Source organism: Capricornis sumatraensis, chromosome 21 (genome assembly GCF_032405125.1).
Source record: "Capricornis sumatraensis isolate serow.1 chromosome 21, serow.2, whole genome shotgun sequence".
Lineage (NCBI taxonomy): Eukaryota > Metazoa > Chordata > Mammalia > Artiodactyla > Bovidae > Capricornis > Capricornis sumatraensis.
Window position 1 is genome coordinate 24,744,199 of NC_091089.1, and position 24,069 is coordinate 24,768,267.

Genomic DNA, 24,069 nt, shown 5'->3' on the forward strand with positions numbered 1-24,069 from the left:
CAAACCAGTAGTTACCCCTGGGGAGAGGGGAGGAGGAGGGGCAATATAGGGGCAGGGGGCTGAGAGGCACAATCTATTAGGTACAAAATATGCTCAAGGATAGATTGTACAACACAGGAAATACAGCCAATGTTTTATAATAACTATAAATGGAGTATAACCTTAAAAAATTGTGAATCACTATGTTATCTACCTGTAACATATATAATATTGTACAGCAAATACACTTCAATAAAAAAGGACACTAGATGAGTATGACACATGGTATCTGAAAGACAGCCCGAAGTCAAGAAGAATGGAATTATTCTAACATACATATCCTAACAAATTTCATTGTGGAAAAGACACTGTTCACAGAAGAGGAGTAAATCAATTCCTTTAACGTGAAATTGACAAAGTTTGAAAGTAAAGCAATCCACACTATCTGGGTTAAACTCTCAGTCCACAGCAGAAGCTGCCATCGAAGGGATCACTTTCCAGCTGTAAGAAAAATGGCACCGGAGCCCTGAGGGGCATTCTGAGCAGTGTCATCAGCTGGCATTAAATGACTCCTGAGGATCCTTCACAGTGAAATACCAGACACTCTGCTTCTGAGTTTGGGAGGATTGAAAGAGTGTAAATTCTATACAGCAGCTACCCTTTTGGCCTGGTAACTGTGAAGCTGGCATCTGTATATCAAGAAGCCACCATCTGACCTAAGTACCAACGCTGTTATGGGAAGAAGTTGCACTGATTGCTCCTACTGAGGGAAAATGCCTTGAGCCAGGAACATCTACCTCCCTTGTCCTGAGCCCTACAACAGAGCCAGAGAGGTCTCTCTATTAGAGCAAATGAAGTGTTCCCTAAGAATTCTGGACATTGTAGGGTGGGGCACTGGAGGATTCCATTTTCCCTTCAACTCTCACTGCAAAACAGGAGCTGGATTGCAGCATGCACTTCCGTTATTATGCTGTCTTTCAATCAACATGCTTTCAATTTTCAAGTTCCGGTCACCCTGCCTGCCTTCCAATGCTCCTATCCCAAGGGAAAATTCTATCCAATGAAAATTCTGATTCTACAGCCTCTACTCCTTTCACCCGAATAGCTGGTCTCCAATAGGGTCTTTTAGCTTCCTACAACATACTGGCCTTGTGGGTATCTTTTTCTACTTTGAGTCACTGTGGGCTCAGAAAGCGCAAACCACTTCTGCTCTCAGACCAAGCCAAATATTCACAACAAAGTAAACCTGTTACAGAATGAGCGGCTCAGACATCTGACTTTGCTACAATTCAAGGTCCTTCCAGGGGCATCTGGCAGAGTGTGGCCAGAGTGAGATTCTCAAGCATTTATCAAATTAATCCTCCAAACCACACAGAATATTTAGATTAGTCCCACTATTTCCCCCTCCACTAATCTGAGGGATTATTCACTGCAGCTTCAAGAGGTCTCTGTATATACAGGAAAGATACTGAATATGGAAATCAACAGCCTAAATTCAGAGGATCATCTCAAACCATTGTTCTGCTAAGACGATGCTCCCAACTAAGACGGGCAACCACTGCTGAGCAGGGGTGAGCCTCTGACCAGGGCACCCGGAGGACCATCTCCTTTAACAGACTCTCCAACAAAGGACCCTGAAAGGAAGTTCAAAAATTGGGCGCCTAGAGCTTCCCTGGTGGCCCAGGGGTTAAGAATCCCCCTTGAAATGCAAGGGACACCAGTTCGATTCCTGGTCTGGGAAGATCCTATACGCCTCGAAGCAACTGAGTCTGTGCGTGCCACAACCACTGAAGCCTGTGTTCGTTCCCTACAGCCCGTGCTCCGCAACAAGACAAGGCACCTCAAAGAGAGCCCAGGTGCTACACTAGAAGAGAAGGCCCCCCACAGCCCCTCGCTCGCTGCAACTAGAGAAAGCACGTGCACAGCAATGAAGACTCGACACAGCCAAACAGAAAATAAGTACACTGAGCACCTAACAATTAAGGCAGTTTCCCTGGGGGCTCAGTCAGTAAAGAATCTGCCTGCAAAGCAAGAGACCTGAGTTCAGTCCCTGGGTTGGGAAGATCCCTGGAGAAGGAAATGGCAAACCACTCCAGTATTCCTGCCTAGGAAATTCCATGGACAGAGGAGCCTGGTGGGCTACAGTCAAGGTATCTAGTAACCCTTTAAAAATACTAAGAAAAACGTTAAGGACAAAAATCAGTATTTTCAAAAACCTCCTAAGACAGAAGTAAACCCAGATGGTGCTAACAAATACCTAATGGAGATACACGAAGGAGACTTCTGCAGTCGCTGTTTGGGGAATGTGATCTGAAATCTACATTCTGGTTAAAGTGAGGCATGTTACAATAGCTTCTATTAAACAGAACATGCTTTCGCAACTATCTTTTGCACACATGTTTGTGGGCACATACACATATATTTCTTTTTGTGTGCCCTGCCACGAGCTCATTTTTCAAAACTAGCAAAGTTGGATGTCAGAGTCAAGGTCTTAGGCTTAAGTTTTCACTGTTTTTCTTTACAGTCCATTGCCTCGCACCGAGTAATTTTTCTTTTTTAAGAATTCAGAAACATATGCTACTGTAGTTGCACGTTCAAATACCCATGTGGAACTAGTCCTCTGGACTTATACATTCATTCTTAAAAGCCTGGAGTATGCAAACAAAGACACGATGCGGTGGGCAGAGGGCCAGTTAATAAATCTCATCTATGAGCATCTGCATGAAACAGCGCTATAGGGAGTCGCCTCTCCAGGGAGGGCAGAGCACGACTATTCGCTCTGTGAATTAAACAGTGTCACCTCAGATGGCCCACACCACATTTATTTTTTAGGCCGCTGTTAAAATATATGGATTTCTAGTGTTCATAAATGCAATGAGGAAGCTGGGGCTGAGAAGGCAATCACACAGGAGTGGTGGACATGAGCCACAGAAACACATCCACACGGCTCTGCTGAGCCATCTTTGCACTTGCTCTTTTCAACTGAAACTGCTAATGGAAGGGTAATTTTCTAAAGGAAACTTGCTCTTCTAATCAAAGGGCACTCTGTTTCAATAATGATTTACCACTCCTTCTGGTCCAGGCTGTAAAAACAGGTTCTGTTTATACCAAGAGATACCTGGATCAAGATATCTGGATCGTGAACCATATTTGATCCTTATTTATAAACAATCTGGTGCAAATGTTATGACAGTAATGTCTCCTGCTGGGAAGAGTGACCACTTGCCCCCTGACGGTGCTAGAAAGAACGGCCTTGTTCTCTGGGTTCTTTTCTTCTCACCTGTGCTCCCAGCCAGGTGAGGGGTGTTCTTATCCTGGAGTGCCTGAAGAGGCCCCTTTCAGTACACAATAGCATTCTTCTTATATTTACACACGTCTTTGAAGATGCTTTTTGTTTTAAATATTTCAGTTAGCCTTACAAAGATTTTTTATAAGAAAGCAAAGAAAGAGTCTATATGCAATGGGCAAATGCAGAAAATAAAGCCAAAGCAGAAGGACCTCCTGGGACTACCTAGAAGTCAGTAAAGGAACCAGAAAGAGAATTCCCTTGGAAATTCCCAGAAAGAGATCACCCCAGGGCTCTGGGCTTACCCAGGCACCTCCATGGCACTCCAACAGAACTCTCTGACACACCTCATTCATGGGGACCAGACTTAACCTGCAGCCAAAGTAAAACTCATGTGGTTGAATCTCTACTCCGGCTTTCAAACTGCCTTCCAAGTTTCCTCAGCAATTAAATGGCAATATTATTCCAGCCTCAGGATGCCAAAATAATTATGGAACACTTATTGGATAGAAAAATGTGTCACATTTTTCCTTTCCTTCCTTTCCCCCCCAAAAATAAGTGGCAGTTATACTACACTGGTCATCCACTTTGAAACAAAAGCAGACCAAGGAAAACAAGTGTGTCTGTCTCCTTGTGCACCTTTTGTATAACACAATTCAAAAGCAATTTTGGAGTCTTCTTTCCTCATTTAACCTATGGCATCTCTCACTATAGGGACCAATAATCCTATTATATAAAATACAAAGGCCACGATGCTCTTAGTGACTTAAGATTTTGCTCCATCAGATCTTTATTCAAATTCAATTTTGTTTCTTACATCATTTCGGGTACCATACTGCGACTCGGACAGCAAACTGGAAATAGTTCAGGAAATGGAAAAAACAACCTGGACTGAATTTAAAAGGTGAATAAATTTTTACTGTAAAACAATAATTCATCAACAAAAGGTAGCATTTAACCTTTCCCCCCAATTGATCTTTCCATTGCCATTGCAAGTTAGTTCACATGACTAATAAAACCTAACCAGGCAACTGCCTTCTGCCCATGTGGTAAAATTCAAACTCTGCTTAAAAGCAACTGCTACCTAAGTCGCAGAGATGAAATCACTGAAAAAAATAACTAAGGGCTTCAAATGTATTACCTATAAGAGCAGTTTAAATAGTGAAGATTTCAAAGCAACATGTCCGGGTTTTTGTTTTTAAATTCTATTTTCAGCTTTGGAATGTTCACAGAGAAAGGTGAAGGAGGAAGGGAGAGAAGAGACCCAATGTTCCAATCACATGGGTCTCCAAAAACAGAGTCCCAGAGGTTGTGGACCAATTTTGGTTTATATTAAGAGAACAACAAGCACTTGGAATCTCTGAGGATGTCATGTCAACATATTACTTGGAAGCATAGGCATGAGATTTTAGTGACCTCATGGGCACAGCCAAAATTAACTCCCAGTATTTATGTAACTGCCAGGGATGACAGGGCAAAGATTGCTTATAATTTTTTTTTTTTTTGAGCCAGCTAATAGTGTTTCTTTGGTCAAAGAGAGAGGAAGTGGGGGCACTTTCGGCTCTGTTTTTTAAACATGCAACATTTATATACATAGACTATTCTGCCCATAACACCATCTGAATGTTTAGATGAAGGCATTAAAAAAAAAAAAAAAAAGAGTTATTTCCTGTTGCTCCCTAGCTGAAAGGATGCGTTTTAGGGGTATGTGTGCTCTGCCTCAGAGCAAAAGCATTGTTAGCAGTTATCAAGGTAGCATTTAAAAATAACTACTCCAGTACAAAAGAACTTCAGAGGAAATATGAGCGAAGCTATCAGTCTCCCTTCAAGTCTGCCCATGAGCTGCCTAAGACTCGAGCTGCATTCTCCATTACATTGTTATCCTTATCAAACAATGCAAACAATTTTAATGAGCTTATCTCCTAGAACATATTGCCAGACATGCTAATATAAAAAGGATGCCAACCGTACAGGCCGACTCATTAATCAAAAAGCTCACGATACAATGACCAAGATCAGTCTCATCCCCACATCAGACCTCAGCAAAATACCAGGAATTACCTTCCTACTGTAAATAAGAAGGGCGGGCTCCCCCACCCATGCGGAGGCCATAAACTCCTAAGAAAATGCATAAGGACACCTAGTTCCTTTCAGGTCCATTGCAGTCCAGTCTCTTTCTAATAAACCTTGGGTTCTATGGAGAAAATTTTGGTGAATGTCTGACACCGTGACCTCTGCTGTCAATCCTTGCACCAATCAGCGAGCAGAATTCTTACAAAGCTCCATCAATCTGGCGGTTCAACATCACAGACTGCAGCTTAATCTAGAGGATTCCATCTTTCCTGCACACACACACACGCACACACACACACACCAGGGCAAGCGCAAACCTTTTCCTCGCCCTCCTCCTGGTCTTTAGGCATAGCCTACCTCATGGTTCCTTTAAAATCTAAAAAGGAAGTGCTCCGGCTTGTCTCCCTTTGCAGAGGAGGGGAAATTTTGCTTGCATTTTGAAATCAACGTGGAAGCAAAGAGATGGAGGGAGACCCCTTGCAGGCAGCAAACCTATTCACAAAATGCTTTCCATCTGCAATCGGGCAGCCTCCGTGCACACCCAACATGACACATGGAAACAGACAGCAAATAACCACAACCGCCTTTACAAACGGCCGTCTGCAGCCGGGGCCGGGGGCAGCCTCTGCTCCATTATATAACGGGCGGGTTTCCGCGCGCCCGCCCGTCCGCCGCCGCTCCCCGGCCAGCCCCATTACCTGTAGGAACGCTCGCCGCGCACTGTGTGCTTCCGGAAAGGAATGATGGTCCCGTTATCCTGGATGATGTCGTTGTTGTTCTCGCCATTTGGGGACAGGGTTTGGGTCGGCCCAGGCATTGGCGCACACCCGAGGATGGGAACAAACCGCTGTGGGCTGCCTGGGTAGGAAGGTGGCTGTGTCTCGCCTTCCCGCTCGCCCGCTCCTCGCGCAGACCGCGCCTGCCGCCTGCTCGCCGCTCGCCGCTCCGTGCTCGGCTCCCGCCCCGCCCTCTCGCGGCCCGCCCTCCCGGCTGCTGACGTCAAAGCGCCGGCAGCAGCACCCTGGTCACGTGGCCCGGCCTGTCCCCATAGCAACCCGCTAACTCATCACCTCGCCTGGAATCGCGCTGGGCCGCTGCGCGACCACGACGGCGGCTCCAGGCAGGCACCCGGGCCGGCCTACATCTGGCATGTAAAACCCCAGGCCACCCCTGGCCCCCCTCACTGACTCGCCTGGGTCTGAAAACCAGCTCTTCCTCTAACCATTTCCTTTCCAGCCAGAGCTCTCACTGCAGCTGTGTACACAAAAGAACGATTCAGGCAGAGGGGTGTGGGAGACCCTTTAACTCCTTCCATACCAAGTTCTTGTTCCATGAAAATTAAACTCGGTCTGGTTTCAGAAATACATAAGACGACCTGGTAGCCTGCTTCAAGAAAATTTATCAAACTAAGGGGTTAAAATTTCCAGGTTCCTCCCCCATTCTCCAAACAGCAGCAGCCACCTCCCCCAAAGCAACCCCAAACTTGAAAAACGAATAGGAAGCTCCATTTCCTTCTAATCAATATACCTCTGCATTAATAATGAGAAAATCAAGAATTGCAAATGAAGATTTTCTGCACAAAAGAATCCCCAAAGGGAGCTTTTTTTTTTTAAAGACCCACCATTTTAGAACATCATGGTTACCCAAGACCTCTCAATTCAAATTCTTACACTGCCTCCTGATACAGATAATTAAATCCTTGTCATATATTTTCTTTGAATTAAACAAGTGAACATCCAATTTAGTATTTGGATGGAAACTCTCAACATCAAGCTGCTCTGCATTATTGCTATGCATCTTTCAAATACATTGACTATGAGACAGGTCCTATTGTTATTACCATCCCTAATTTAGAGATGAGTATACTAGTGAGATGATGTAACTGGTGCGGTGCTCAAGGTCACACAGTCAGGAAGCAGTGAGCTGGAACTTCAAGATGACATGCTTTTTCTCAATGTGATTGGACAGTGGTGATGTGTGTTTAATGTGAACTCATAAATGTTATAGATCAAGGTAAGAATCAAGTACCTTATATACTCTCTCAACAGTGAAAGGACAACTGTGAATAGAATTGCTAGTACGGTGCAAAGCCTATGGATTAGATTATAAATTCTGAACAGATTCCAGATGTGTCTAGTGCTTTCCTTCAGAGAGAAAGAAGAGTTTGCCTTCAACTCTTATCAGAAGTGGTTCTCTGCTTATCAGAAGTGGTCTTTGACATTTCCTGGGGTGAGTAAAAGTCAAAATAAATATATGTAGCAGAAAGCAGGCTCATGCCTTCACATCATTGTACAGCTTACCAGCTTTATTATTTTGTGATACAGATATTAAAACAAGTAAAAACGCTGTCATTCCTGACAATTCTCTAGCATATTTCCCTGGTAATAAGTTATTTCTGGCATCAAGCTTCTAGAATTAGAATCAAATGGTTTACAACACAGATGGTAAGGATAATCTCAAATAAGGGGGGCATTTTTTCCTATTTTATAGTCTCCTTTTGAACTATATTTTAATAATTCTATTTTCTAATTTATCCAGTGAATTCACAGTGTATAAGCTGATTCCTTCATCCATATCTCAGCTTACATGAGTATTTTTTTAATATATAAGAAGGATCCAGTTCTGACCTAAGTCTTAACAAGGTACATCAGATAAATATCTAAGTACAAGAGATACACAGCAAGCCTCACATTGCACAGTGAACTAAAAGGGCATGAGAGTGTAGTTACTGCTACAAAGACAAACACTTCCTCCTACTATTTCTGTTACTTGACCCACAGCTGTCAATTTCCCTACTAATTAATTCCCCCTTGCAAAAGCTTCCCCTTTCTTTGGGGACAGTCTGAAGTTAAAAGGCAGAGTCTACAAATCAAATATTTAATGTTTTCAGCCCTCTCACTTGGGGCTCTAGAGGATAGCTTACTTTTCTATGATCCCATGTTTGAGTAACAGGTCACATAACTGGTATGATCATAGGGACTATGTTTGTCAGAATTTGAATGTATTATAACTCATTCCACCAGGTAATTTCATGGAGAGAACTCTCCCACTGTTCCGAGGCTGTTTTTGAAGGAGAGGACTATGACCAGGAATTTGGGGGGATGGGCTGAACGGGGAGGAGGAGTGAGGCAGGTGGAGGAGGTACCTAAGAACCCTTGTAAATCTTCCACGGGGCAGCTCTGAACCACAGCACTATAAAGGGCCCCAGAGCGGCCCCAGAGATTTGTGATTACCCTCCAAGACGCAGGGGTAACAGGGGTAATAATTTGAAAATATTGAACAGATGTGTTTTCATTCCCCTCCCCATAAATCAGGTTACCTGGCAGCCATTCTCTTGTTTAGCCCCAGGAAGAAGGGGAGGGCACATTCCACTTTGGGAGGGAGAATGCTAGGATACAGGGGAAGCACAGACTCGGCAGGAAGAGGGAGGGGAGAGTACCCCCACCCCAAGGCTGAAAAGAAGCAGGTGAAAGTGAGAAAAAGCAGTATCTCCCATTTTCAGCTCCCTGAAGGGAGCCGTTGGAGTGCTTTCGGGTTTGTTCTCAGCCTAAGGGACTTTCTTGCGCCTAAAGAGACAAATGTCCCATTTGGGACTCTGGGAAGAGATGGCTTTTAAAGAGTGTCTCCCCAACACCTTCCTTCCCAATCAAGCTGCAGCCTCATCACACTAGAAAAATCAGTGGTTTGGTTTGGTGAGGTAGGACCTAGGGAAGAGGAGGACATCTAAAAGACTGAATATCCACCCAAGAGATGGAGTGCTCCAAAGATGGCCTGAATCAGAAGAGGCTATACTGTGAACTGGCTGCTGCTGCTAAGTCACTTCAGTTGTGTCTGACTCTGTGTGACCCCATAGATGGCAGCCCACCAGGCTCCCCCGTCCCTGGGATTCTCTAAGCAAGAACACTGGAGTGGGTTGCCATTTCCTTCTCCATTGCAGGAAAGTGAACTGGCAATTTTAAGTAAAACCTTTCGTCTCCCGTCTCCCTTAGCAGGGAAAAGAGAGTCATACAGATTATAGAAAAAAGTAAACTAAAATGTCTGTGTACATCTGACTGTGGTTGAGGTTTTATCTTAGGTACACAGGTATACCAAAAATAAAGTATGTGCTGACCTAAATCTCCAGCTACCCCATGGAGAAATGGCTCCTCTTACCAAGCCCTGTGGATTGAAGTTGGGGCTCTGACAGACCTGGGTCCCCAGCCTGGTTATTTGACACTAGCAAGTTACTTTGCATCTCTAAGATTTAGTTTCCTCATCTGTGAAGTAGGTGTAATAATACTGGTTTCACAGTGTTGCTGTGAAGGTTAAATTACATAATACATTATATCTGAAGCAACTGACACAGTGTTGGGCCTGTAACAAATGCTTTTTAGGGGTAGATGCTATTTTTAACCAATAAGTTAAGCATACTCTAAAATGTTCATTCACTTAACACTTATAACTGGATTTCTTGCATACTGGAAGCTGGTAAAACAAAAAGAAAAGTCCTAGGCTCTGTACTCAGGGAACTGAGAGTTGTGGGTGAGCAAGATAAAAATATTTGCAATTGTGATACAACATGATGCCCTGATAATGGTATCCGACAGGCTGATAAAGGGCCACAGAAGATGAGGGAATGGAATTCCATTCCATTCAGAATGGAAACTGAAATAGGCCTGAAAAGTTTCCCCAAGGAGCTATTGCCTAAGCCTTGGATGAGTAATAATTATGACCTTTTTTGTTCACTTTCTCTGTGCTAGACAGAATATGTATATGTACTCAGTTGTGTCCAACTCTTTGCAACCCCAAGGACTGTAGCCTGCCAGACTCCTCTGTCCATGGGATTTCCCAGGCAAGAATACTGGAGTGGGTTGCCATTTCTTTCTCCAAAACAGAATATAAGATCCCTTAGGGAGGGTTCTTCAACTGTTTTGTTCACTACTATATCTTCAATGCTTAGAATAAGGCCTAGCATGCAGTAGCCACTACATGAATACATAATTCATTTATTCAGCAAACATCTGATTTGATTCTCACAGTAACCCTAGAGATGAAGTTGAGGCTCAAATAGTAAATGCAACTTATCCAGGATATCTTGGCCCCAAAGTTGACATGCTTCTCCACTAGGCTGTACTGTCATTTAAAACAGGAATGGCAGGATTTCCCTGGTGGTCCAGTGGTTAAGAATCCACCTTCCAATGCGGGGGATGCAGGTTCAATCCCTGGTCAAGGAACTAAGATCCCACATGCCTAGGGGCAACTAAACCCATGAGCCACAAGAACAGCCCATGCACTGCAATGAAGACCCAGCACAGCCAAAAAAAACCCTTCTTTTTTAATTTTTAAAAATTAAAAAAGGACTGGCAGTGTAGACGGGGGGACTAAGGGCTCCTCAAGCAGATATGCTTAGATTCACAGGTAGGAAAGGGTGTGATGTCCCAGGGAGACAGCAAGTTGTTTAGTGGGGATGGAGAACAGAGTTTACAGCGGCAGGGGCTGGGGTAGGACGCAGGAGGGGCTGTGGCCAAGCTAAGAGGCTTGACCTTCACTTTGAAGATGTTTTGGAACCATGAAGTGCTTGAGGAAGGAACTTCATGGTGACATTTGCATATCAAGAAAGTCTGACGTTACAGTAGCACAGAAGACACGTTGGAGATTAAAATGCATCAAACAGTGACCAAGGCCTAAACTTAGGAGCCAAGGGGCTGCAGAAGCAAGCCCAGATTTGAGATATTCAGAGGGAATAACTGCCATGATTTGCCGGACTAACTGATTGTGGGCATGGATGTTGATGAGCATCAAGAATGGGCTGTGAAGGAGAAAGATTTTTCAAGTGAATCCTAAGCTTATGGCTTAGGTGACCAAGTGGATAATGGTTACCATTCACCAAGATGGGAAATAACAGATTGAACTGTCCTCTGGAAGAAAGAGTCTCCTAGTGTGTTTTGGACCTAGAGAAGTGCCAACAGGACATCTGAGTGGTGACAATGAGGAGTCACCTGGCTTCACACACAGCAGGTGTTCACTATGTATTCTTTTTTTAATTTATTTTCTTATTGAAGGATAATTGCATTACAGAATTTTGTTGTTTTCTGTCACACCTCAACATGAATCAGCCATAGGTATACATATATCCCCTCCCTTTTGAACCTCCTTCTCGTCTCCCTCCCCATCCCACCCCTGTAGGCTGATACAGAGCCCCTGTTTGAGTTTCCTTAGCCATACAGCAAATGCCCATTGGCTATCTATTTTACATATGGTAATGGAAGTTTCCATGTTACTCTTTCAATACATCTTACCCTCTCTTCCCCTTTCCCCATGTCCGTAAGTCTATTCTCTATGTCTGTTTCTCCATTGCTGCCCTGTAAATAATTTCTTAAGAACCATTTTTCTAGATTCCATATATGTGCATTATAATACAATATTTATCTTCCTCTTTCTGACTCACTTCACTCTGTATAATAGGTTCTAGGTTCATCCACCTATCAGAACTGACTCAAATGTGTTCCTTTTTATGGCTGAGTAATATTCCATTGTGTATATGTACCACAGCTTCTTTATCGATTCATCTGTCGATGGGCATCTAGGTTGCTTCCATGTTCTAGCTATTGTAAATAGTGCTACAATGAACAATGGGATACATGTGTCTTTTTCAACCCTGGTTTCCTCAGGGTACACTACATATTCTTGAATAAGGGAACATGTGGGTCTTTGATGTACATGTTCGACTTGGAGATACAGATGATCTGCAGGAAATGATCTTATCGGTGATCGCTGAAGCTGAAGATGTGGATGCCCTTCACTCAGGGAGAGAGACAAGGCCTCGGATGGCACTTTGTAAAGCTGAGTGGTGAAGAAGCAGCCTGCAAAGAGATGGGAAAGGGTTTGGCCTGATGGAGCCAATCCTAAGAGGGAGTGGTTTCACTGAGCCCAGGGGAGAAGTGGGTATCAGAGAGGAAGGAGGTGACTCTAGGGCCAAACATCACAGGAAGTTTGAATCAGATAAGGGCAGAGAAGTGTTGACTGCATCTGATAAGGTGTTCTCAAAGGTAATTTTTTTAAGAGGTTGAATTTCAAATCAGACCCATCAAAGATGAGTGAAGAAAATAAAGAAATCTTCAACAAGTAGAGAAACCTTCATTGTTAGCAAGATCGATAATGAGGTGATGTTACATTAAGGATCATAATATCAGCAACTAACTAGCATCAGCAAGTATTTGCACTAAAAAGCTCTCATCAATATTAGAGGGGCCGATGTGTTCCTTAATGAGCGCTTGTTAGGCACCAGATGAACCGATCCTGCCTCGACCCACCCTCCCCTCCAAAAGGCAAACAAATATTTCAGATGCATGTTTGGAGAGCAGGATTACTAAGGCAGACCCAGCAGACACAGAGCAATGAGCAAAAAAGGAAACCAGCCGCTGTCCCAGTCCACAGGCCCAATCAAGGAAGATGGAGCTGGGCACTGACCCAGATTTTAATTTTCCGAGCTCCTGGGTTATAGCACAGCCCCATTTCTCTTGAGAGTTAGGCCAGCAAGCCCCGATAATTGCATCTTGGCAGAAATCATTGTCTCTCTACTTCTCCAACATGTGAGATTCATCTAAAACAGGGACTTTGCATTGCCTTGGTTTTGAGAAATCCAACAGGAGAGAAGATATGAAATCATTAACCAGGAATCCCAATCCCATCCCCACAGTACCTACTCATCACAAATGCCTTTTCTAAGTTAAAATGTGTTCACTGAAGCTGATAATCACTGCTGTCAAAGGCATTCACAGCTGTCACACCACCTTCGATGGGGGGGCTTCCTTAGATTGTTATCACCCCTGAATACAGACAGAAGATTCCACTTAGCAGTCACTGCTGCCCTGGGACAAGTAATTTCTCCTATGTGTATGTCTTGGGATTTTCCAGTAGGGAATGGTAAGGACAGGTTATCAATCGGTAACTTAAAATATATTCCACACCCAAATGACAGCAGTGAGTAAATACATGATTGGCTAGCCAGTGGTGCTGGCTCTGAAATTACACTGGTGGCATAGAGGTGTACTTGAGAGTGGTTCTTGCTTGTTACTTTAACCTTGAAGCATGGAAGATTTTATTCATTCTTCCTTTAAATCTGATGAGAATTCTATAATATGCCTATGCCTTCTGACTTTTAGTCATAGCATTTTATTTAAGAAAATTTGGTAACTGTTTTTCCCCCAGATGAAGAAAGTCCTCCTTCAAAACAAACCTGAACAGGTGGGCTCCTCCAGGACTGACTTTGGAAGTTACGTGTCTTTGCAGATTATTTATCAGCCACACTGATAGCTATGCCGATATGCTCTTAAGGCAGAATTTTACAAGTCTCTTTCCTCTTTGCTAGTAAAATAGTGAGGTTTCTGTAATGTCAAAACACAGAAGGTGCTGCTGCTTAAGAGAAGATTTCTCTATGTGGTGGAATTGCTTTCTAATTTGCTTTTCCTTGGGTTTTCTCAAGGTTGGACTTAATTTTTATGGAATAACTCATAGAACATGATGGGAACTCAATTTACAAACTTGCAGAACATTATGATTTCTGTAATCAATCAATCAAATCTGTGCAATGTGAGGTTTCAGTCTATTAAGTAAAAATGTGCTTTTGAATTATACCATCTGGTTAAATTTACGAGCTTTAAATATGTTTTCTATAAAAATACAATGTGAGAAATGTTATAATTGAAGAATGTATTAAGTATCACCAGAATATAGAAAAGAAAGCAACCTTGCCTAAAGAGACAGGGCAAGCTTCACCAAGGTAGTGATATTGGTATTGGGGCTCAAACAGTCAGTTAACACATTTACTGAGAACCTACTATGCGCTAGGAACGACAGGTGCTTGAGAGACAGAAATTAACAAAAGTTAGCAAAATTCTCTGCCCTCGTGAATCTTATACTTGAGTGCATTTTGTGGGGTGGGAGGGTAGCTGTAGGAGATGAGGTCAGAAAGATCACAGAGGGACCAGAATGTACAGAGCTTTGAACAGCCATTGTGAAGACTTTGGCTTAAAAACCAAAGTTAGAAGCCATTACTTAGTAGTAAAGTTCACAATGTCTATTGACACAGATCTGGAATTCTCTCCAACAACAATCACAACAAAAACAGTAATATCTAATGTTTATCGGGTACTTTTTAAGGACCAAGTGCTATGGTTTAATTGGGTGGGTGTTTTAATCCTCACAGAAACTTATGAAGAAGGGGTAATTTAACATCTCGTTTGTCAGAGGAGGCAGCCAGTTAAATAACTTATCCAGATCATCAGCTAGGAAGTGGCAAAGCTGGACGTGGACCCACCTGCCAGGTGTCCAAGCCAGCATTCTTATTCACGAACTCAGGCTGCCTTCCACTAGGGTTTGATAAAATCTGGGTGCAAAAATGCAGAATCTAGGGATGAGGCAGCAGAAGGACGTAGAAGCAAGAGAAGGTAGATAGTTGCGCTGAAGGCAGTTCAGTCTAGGGAGCAAGGAGGTAATGGTGGAAAAGTGCAGAGGCAGAAAAATCAGCGCGGGCGGTGGGGGCAGGATGAGAGACAGGACTGGAGAGCAGTATTCATGGGATGAGACACGCGGAAGGACAGCAGTTGTAAATTATGGTTAAGGAAAAGGAAGAGGGAAGGGGAGGGAGAGAGACCCGAAGATTAGGGGTTAACAGTGTGTGTGATTAATACGGGAAATGAATTTTCTTCCCCTTTTTTATAGCAACTAACTTTTTTTATCTGAATAAGCCTCAGCTATCAATATACACTTCTCTCATATCTTTGGATGGGAGAGGAGACCATAGGCATTTTTTCCTTTTGTTTCCAAAGCTAAAATCTGTTTTCATTTTCACTAGGCTAAGACTGTGATAATTCAACGGTCCAGCTCTAGACAAGCCTGTTTGAATGTTCTCGCTGAAATGTGTCCATGCTCAAGTTCATGCAATTCCTTTACTTCCTTCCCCTATTTTATTTCCACGTTTGAACAAAACACATCTTGTTGAACTGACTGGGCAGCACAACTGAAAAAGGATAAAAATCTTCTCGGGCTCAGTTGAGTGGCAAAGGAAAGGCAGAGATGCCAAGTATCATTTAGCAAGTAAATTGTCTTTCAGAAGGCTCGCGAGCTTTCAAGAGATGATTTGCTTAGGGCTCTCAAAAGTCAATGGACCCACAGGGCTTCATTTCTGACTTTGATATTAACAAGCAGCAACAGAATAAAGAGACTCCTTAATATAAATACGAAGCCAAGCTGGAAGGATGGGAAGACAGGAGTTCAAACCCTTGGCCTCCAGAGTTTCACAGCCACTCGGGACCCAGGCCACCAATGACAGGGGCATGGGGAGGGAGGGTCTTCCTGAGTCTGGGGCTTCTCCGTCAAGGCGGGTGCACATGGGGGCGGAACCATGGCTTACGGGTGGCTCCTCAACAGTGTGTCAAGGGAACATGAGGCCAACAGCTGGGAAGCAGTGTGAGTAATGGAAGAGAAATTCCATTTCTGACCTCATCCAAGTAAAATTTTTAAAAAGAAAATTAAAGAAGCTTGCTTCATTAAAAGAGAGAGAGAGAATGCAACTGGAAATCATGAAAAAAAGATTTAAGTTTCCATCAGAAATGTTTTAATTAGCACTTATGTTCTGTTTACTCCAGAGCGCATAATGCCAAGTATCTTCATATCCTCAATTCACGCTCACTATTGGATGTGAGCATGAGGGGTCCAGCGACAGAAGATAGTACATGAAAGCATAAAGGATCACCTTCAAGTAGAGTCTATTTAATTCTATGTGAAGGACCCAGACGCTTAGCAAATCCAAATGGGTCCTACTCTTAACATGCTGGGAGCCACAATGAGTTAACAGTCAGCTGAGAGAGCTAGATCGATTCTTGCGATTAATTGCTCACATAGCCTACTTTTCACACACTCCCCCAAAGCTGCATCTCCAGTCTCTTCAGTGAGGATAGTATCAGCCTTCAAAGAGGCGGCAATGGAATCAATGTGAATGAGACATAATGGTATGCCGTGCAAAAAGCACGTCTAGTGCATTTTTATTATTTCTGTCTTCCCCTCCTTCTTCTGGGAACTACTCCTTCAAACCTTGTGATTCTAGTAGAGCTTGCCAATTATAATATTCCATCCTCCTGGACCTAAAGATTGGTTCAGAGTTAGGTCTGTGACCCAAGCCAGGTCACTGAATAGAACTCTAGGATTTAAAAAAAATTAGACTTGGGGCTGGTGCATGGGGATGACCCACAGAGATGTTATGGGGAGGGAGGTGGGAGGAGGGCTCATGTTTGGGAACACATGTAAGAATTAAAGATTTTAAAATTAAAAAAAAAAAAAAATAAAAAATAAAAAAAATTAGAGCTGCAATGTGTATGTGTTTGAGGAGGAGTTAAGAGATGGTATCTTTCTTACTGAAGAGAGCACTTGAGAATTAATACAGTATATTGTTAGGCAATAAAAATAACAGGCATCCAAATCAGAAGGGAAGAAGTAAAATTGTCACTGTTTGCAGATAGCATGATATTGTTATCTGCATGATGGCATGATACTTGACTCCACCAAAAGACTGTTAGAACTAATAAATTCAGTAAAGTTGCAGGATGCAAAATCAATATACAAAAGCCTGTTGCATTTCTATACATTAATAACAAACGGTTAAAAATACAAGCCTACTATGATTGCATCAAAAATAATAAATAAAGGAATACATTTAGTCAAGGAAGTGAAAGATATGTACATCGAAAAGTATGATAAAAGAAATGGAAAAAATTAAAGAATACACAAGTAAATGTAAAGATATTCCAGGTGCATGGATTGGAAGAATATTATTAAAATGTCCATACTACCCAAAGCAATCTGCAGATGCAATGCAATCCCTGTCAAAATTCCAGTGACATTTTTCACAGAAAGAAACAATCCTAAAATTTGTATGAAACCACAAAAGATCCAAAATAACCAAAGCAATCTTGAGAAAGAAGAACAAAGCTGGAGGCCTGCTTCCCAATTTCAAATAATATCCCAAAGCTATAGCAATCATGGCATGCTACAGTCCATGCGGTTGCAAGAGTCAGACAGAGCCTGAACAACAAGCACAAATAGTAATCAAGACAGTACAGTTATTGGCATAAAAATAGATTCACAGATCAGTGGAAGAGAACATACAGCCCAGAAATAAACACATACATATACAGTCAATTAACTTACACAAAGGAGCCAAAAATACACAAAAGGGAAAGACAGACTCTCTTCAATGCACAGTCTTGGGGAAACTGAGTAGCTACATGCAAGAGAATGGAACTACATCATTATCTTATGCTATAAATTAAAATTATATTAAATTAAAATTTAATTTAAATTATATTAAAATTAATCCATGAAAATGGATTAAAGACTTGAACCTAAGGCCTGAAACTATAAAACTCTTAGAAGAAAACGTAGGCAGTAAGCTCCGTGACATTATTCTTGGTGGTGATTTTTTGAATTTGACTCCAAAAACAATGGCAACAAAAGTACAAGTAAGCGAGACTGCATCAACCTAAAAGACTTCTGCACAGGAGACGAAACCATCAACAAAATGGAAAGGCAACCTACCGAATGGGAGAAAATACTTATAGATCAATAACCAAAACGTATACAGAACTCACACAACTCAAGAGGGAAAAAAACAAGCAATATGGGTTTAAAACATGGGCAGAGAATCTGAAAAGACTTTTCCAAAGAAGACATACAGATGGCCAAGAGGTTCACGACACAATGCTTAACATCACGAATCATTAGGGAGTGCAAATCAAAACCACAATAAGATATCACCTCACTCTTGCTAGAATGGCTATCATAAAAATAAGAAAGTGTTGGTGAGAATTTAGAGAAACGGGAACCCATGCGCACTATTGCGGGAAAAGTAGAATTGGTGCAGCCACTATTACAGACAGTATGGAGTTTCCTCAAAAAATTCAAAATAGAACCACCACGTTTCGTGCATGCTAAGTTGCTTCAGTTGTGTCCTCCTCTTTGTGACCCTTTCAACCATAGCCCACTGAAATCCTCTGTCCATGGGGTTCTCCAGGTAAGAATACTGGAGTGGTTTGCCATGCCCTCCTCCAGGGGATCTTCCTGAAGCAGGGATAGAACCCACATCTCTTTCCGCTCCTGCCTCACAGACAGATTCTTTACTGCTGAACCACTGGGAAAGCCCCAGAACCACCATGTGATCTAGCAATTACACTCTGGGTATTTATCTGAAGGAAACAAAAAAACTAACCCAAAAAGATATGTGCAACTCCATGTTTACTGCAGCATTATTTACAGTTGCCAAAATATGGAAGTAACCTAAGTATTCATCAACAGATGAATGGATAAAGAAAACTGGTACACACACACACACATCAGCCACAAAGGAGGAGGAAACTTTACCATCTACAACATGGATAGACCTTGTGGGCATTATGCTAAGTGAAATAAGTCAGACAGAGAAAGACAAATGCCATTTAATCTCAATTATCTATGGAATCAAAAAGTAATAACCATAAATCCAAACTCATAGACACAAAGAACAGATTAGTGGTTTCCAGAGGTGGGGGGTAAGGGGGGTCTGTAAAATGGGTGTAGGGTGTCAAAAGGCACAAACTTTCAGTTGCAAAATAAATAAGTCCTGGGGATGTAATATAGGACTTATTTTATGTGTATTGATGATGCACATAGGTAATAATACTGCATTGTATATTTGAAAGTTGCTAAGAGAGTAGATCTTAAAAGTTCTCATCACACAAAAAATTTGCAACTGTGTGGTGATGAATGCTAACTAAATCATGTCATAATATGTACAAATATTGAACTGCTATGTTGTACACTCGAAACTAGTATGTTATGTCAACTATATCAATTTTAAAATAAAGTGTAGCATAAATTGTACATTTACTAGATTTTGCACAGAAGTGAAAAGTGGTCATGGTTTGGATTAATATAGACTTGGATTTGAAATCAGATCAGGTTGATCCAGTTACAAGTTGAGTAGCCTTGAACAATCACTTTTCCCAGCCTCAGTTTCTTCATCTATAAATTGGGGTACGAAGATTTGCAAAGCAATATTTTGAGATAAAAAGCTCTGAAGGTTCCCACTTTGTCCACTGGGACCATAAGTTTTGACACTCTTCCCCTCCACAGGTTGGTTCTATTTCTTTTCCCCTTGAATCTGGACAGACCCTGTGGCTTTGAGCAGTAGATTTTGGTAAAAATTATGCCAACCAGTTCATAGTCTAGACTTTATAATGACAGGCAGCTGCTGTCTTGGTCTCTTGGAAGCCAGACAGGAAGTTCGGCCACCCTGGGACTACCATGCTGTGGGAAGGACAAGCCCTGTGGAGAGGCCCCAGACGAGGAGACTGTGGGGAGGAGAAGGGAAGAGGGAGGGGAGTGACAGAGAATCTGCAGAGTCCCATGCCTCCTTCAGATCCAGCCACCACAGCTCAGCGTGATCCACTATGCGGACCAGAGATAAGCTGCCCACCCAAGACCTTCATTAATTCCTGATTCATAAAACCATGAGCTGTAACAAGAATGGTTAAGTTAATGAAGTTTGTGGGTAGTCTGTTACAAAGTAACAGAAAACACCATCCTGTTGATTCTCTATTTCTGCATAAGCAGTCACCCCAAAACTCGGTGGGTTAAAACAACAGCAGTCATTTTATTATCTCCTGTTATTCTGGAGGTGGACTGGGCTCAGCTAGGTGGTTTTCAGTCTCTCTCATACAGCTGTAATTAGAAGTGGCTGACTACTGAAGTCATCTTAATACTTTCTCGGTCTCAAAATTGGAAGCTGATGTTTCAGTTGGGACCTCACCTGGAGCTTTCTTTTGGAGCTCTGGCTGAATACCCACACAGACTCTTCATGTAGGCTGGGCTCCCTCACAACACGGTGGAAAGGCAGAAGGTGATGGCAGCTTTTAGCCTTGTCACAGATCATAACTTGGTCATACTTCTCTGGTCAATGCAACCAGTTAAATCAATCAAGATTCAAGAGGAAGGGATGTTGACTTCACTGATATACTCAACAGGAGAAATGTAGGGAAACACGTGGCTATAGTGTGGCAGCCAGCTTTGGAAAAGGCATCTGGCCACACAGACCCTGCTTCGTTTTCTTACCCCCCGTTTCTTCAGCATGGGGTTGTTACAGCAGAAATTCTATGGAAGAAAAGAATCAGGGCTCAAGTATTCACTTTCAAAATAGACTTCTAATCCTATGGCAGACAGGATAACACAAACTGAAGAAGTTCATGAACCTCAAAAGTCTGATTTTCAACAATCAAAATTTCAAGACCCTTGAATAACTCAGAGCCTAAAGTTCATGCCATCAGCCATCAGACCCTGTGACTAGTTGGAACCATCCGAGGTGGAGGCTGGTGAGCATCCCTAAGAGAAATCCAGTCCTCTCTCCTTTCCCTAGCCATACCCCGAGCCAGGTTGGGAATTTACAAATAGAGAGAAATTGTCCTTTTCCTTAAAAAAAAATTTTTTTTTTTGGCTACACCACAAGGCATGAGAGTTTCGGATAAACATCTATTTCTGCTTTATTGACTATGCCAAAGCCTTTGACTGTGTGGATCACAATAAACTGTGGAAAATTCTGAAAGAGATGGGAATACCAGACCACCTCATCTGCCTCTTGAGACACCTGTATGCAGGTCAGGAAGCAACAGTTAGAACTGGACATGGAACAACAGACTGGTTCCAAATAGGAAAAGAGTACGTCAAGGCTGTATATTGTCACCCTGCTTATTTAATTTATATGCAGAGTACATCATGAGAAACACTGGGCTGGAAGAAACAGAAGCTGGAATCAAGATTGCTGGGAGAAATATCAATAACCTCAGATATGCAGATGACACCAACCTTATGGTAGAAAGTCAAGAAGCACTAAAGAGCATCTTGATGAAAGTGAAAGAGGAGAGTGAAAAAATTGGCTTAAAGCTCAACATTCAGAAAACGAAGATCATGGCATCTGGTCCCATCACTTCATGGCAAATAGATGAGGAAACAGTGGAAACAGTGGCTGACTTTATTTTTTGGGGCTCAAAAATCACTTCAGATGGTGACTGCAGCCATAAAATTAAAAGACACTTACTCCTTGGAAGGAAAATTATGACCAACCTAGACAGCATATTAAAAAGCAGAGACATTACTTTGCCCTCAAAGGTCCATCTAGTCAAGGCTATGGTTTTTCCAGTGGTCATGTATGGATGTGAAAGTTGGACTATAAAGAAAGCTGAGCACCGAAGAATTGATGCTTTTGAACTGTGGTGTTGGAGAAGACTCTTGAGAGTCCCTTGGACAGCAAGGAGATCCAACCAGTCCCTCCTAAAGGAGACCAGTCCTGGGTGTTCATTGAAAGGAGTGATGGTAAAGCTGAAACTCCAATACTTTGGCCACCTGATACGAAGAACTGACTCATTTGAAAAGACCCTGATGCTGGGAAAGATTGAAGGCAGGAGGAGAAGGGGACAACGGAGGATGAGATGGTTGGATGGCATCACCAACTCAATGGACATGGGTATGGGTAGACTCTGGCAGTTGGTGATGGATAGGGAGGCCTGGCATGCTGCGGTGCATGGGGTGAGAAAGAGTCAGACATGACTGAGCAACTGAACTGAGGTGAACTGAACAAGGCATGTGGTATCTTAGTTCCCTGATCAGGGATTGGACACATGCCTCTTGCATCAGACATGAGGAGTTATAACCACTGTACCACCAGGGAAGTTCCCAAACTGTCCTTTTTCACACCTGGAGGCTTGAGGGATGACAAAGCCACACAGAGGTTCCTGACTCACTGCAACACAGGGACAAGAGGGGACAGATGCTGCTGAAGGGTTTGGGGTGGCACCAATATTTCTGCAAAGCTGCCAAATATTTTTGGGGAAGGAGGGAGTACATATCTGACCCCATGCGGGTAGGGACAGAAAGATCAGCAGAAAAGAACAGGCCTGTGTACTGACCAGTAGTTTTCCTGAGGACAGCTGCCATGAGAGCAACTCAAAAAAACATCAAATCTCCCCTCAGGTTTCCAGAAGTACCTCGTAAAACTGTGGTGTGGTGTCTACAGTCCTCGCCGCATTCTCTCACTTACTCCAGAGGGCAGAAGCAGAAATTAGATTGGTGCCATTGGTTTGGACAATTTACAGTGCGTTTAACCAGGAAGATTCTCCCCTACTGCGCTCCCTCTTTCCACATCTTCTGCTGGAACTGGACCCAAATCTAACACTGAGTTCTGAGTCCTCAGCATCTGCCCACCTTCTTGCCCCGTCTCTCTGATGGAGTCATTTACCTGTTCATTTCACAACATATTGCCTGTGCCCCTCCCTCTCCTCTCCCACTCCTGACACCCTACTGCAGACATCACGCCTGGCTCGAGAGACTCTGTAGGCGTCGTCTTGCTCCCTGATGCTCCTCTCAGTGCTTCTGAAAATCGCCATGAGATCTATCTTTCCGCCCTTCTTTCTCAAAAACATTCAGTGGCTCCTTACCGCTTTCGGGATGAAAATTCCACGTTTCACTTTTATAAGTAATAAAGGCTCCGACTGTTACCCTTGGAAATATGTCCACCACCACATACGGTGAGAGTGGAATTTAACCTGGTTAACTTTAACTGGAAATGCTAGTTCTGCCTTCTGGTATCAGCAGAAATAAGACTTCCTCTGCATGAAATTAGCAGAGAAGCATGTAAATGTTCTGATGGTGAATCCTTTACAAATGTTCCTATAGAAACAGATTTTTTCCATCTGATTATCGTATTGGACTAGGTTCAGTGTGACTGCGAGACCTTTAAGCTACCACTTTAAAACAATTCAGCTTGCTTCATCACGGAGCTCAGAAGAGGAGAGAAGCTTGGTCAGATGAATTATGATGTCAGTGTAACCATATCTGAGCTGTCCTTGCAGAGTCCCTATCCATCCAAGACAAGGAGAGAGAGCCAGGAACATTCAGCTACCGCCATCTCACCCTCACAACTGCTCTGACTATTCAGATTACATCACTAACATCCAAATCATGGCTTTCAGCAAATCAAAATATCAGCTTAAAAAATTCATGTGGCCATTATTGCTGAGAAGAAATAAAGAATCGTAGCGTTGCTGTTTCCTACCGCTGGTGAGAACAGTTTCAGTTCCTTGGAGGATAAATTCTGAGGCTAGATGACAGGTCCAAAAAAAGTCTCTCTGGCTGGTCACTTACATTTGGACACAACCTGTTGAATAGCAGTCTCATATTCTGCACGCAAAACACTCAACTTGGGGCGAAGTAAATCTTTCCACAAATGGCCTCCTCCAACGTTTGCAATACTTGGGGAGAGTTCCTGAAGTTTGGACACAGAGTTGTAGAGCAGAGCCAGTAAACTTCACAGCGGTTATGAAACAGCTGCAAATCCATGCTTATGTCATGCGTTGTACAAATACTACATTAAGGACACTCAGATCAAGAGAAGAAATATGGCTTTGCTAGTGTTAAAGCGAGATGCTTGATTTCAACTCAGAAGGCTTTTAAGAATAACCTCCAATGTCTCCTAATTATGTGGTTCTAAAATGTATTATTAATCTGGATTACTTTTATTTTCTCCATTTCCCCTCCTCCAAGCCAAAGAATCATTTCCTTCCATCCTTTAAATTCATCACCTTAGCCATTTACAAGATGGAGGGAAAAAACCCAGCTGCAACCCCAAACAAAAAGAAGCTGTCCAAACTCTCAGATCTTCTTCACACTGA

General features: G+C 42.7%; 1 protein-coding gene across 3 annotated transcripts in view; it reads right to left on the reverse strand.

The window, feature by feature from the left end:
- Positions 1-24,069, reverse strand: part of MAPRE2 (microtubule associated protein RP/EB family member 2) — a 188,512-nt gene that overhangs the window by 109,980 nt on the left and 54,463 nt on the right. For 2 of the 3 annotated variants that reach the window (XM_068993539.1, XM_068993537.1), the window contains exon 1: positions 6,037-6,226. The exons of the other annotated variant lie outside the window; for it this stretch is intronic. In XM_068993539.1, the coding sequence (XP_068849640.1) occupies positions 6,037-6,124 (88 nt within the window). In that variant the 5' untranslated portion in view covers positions 6,125-6,226. Of the gene's footprint in view, positions 1-6,036; positions 6,227-24,069 lie in introns of those variants that run through there. 3 annotated transcript variants of the gene reach the window in all.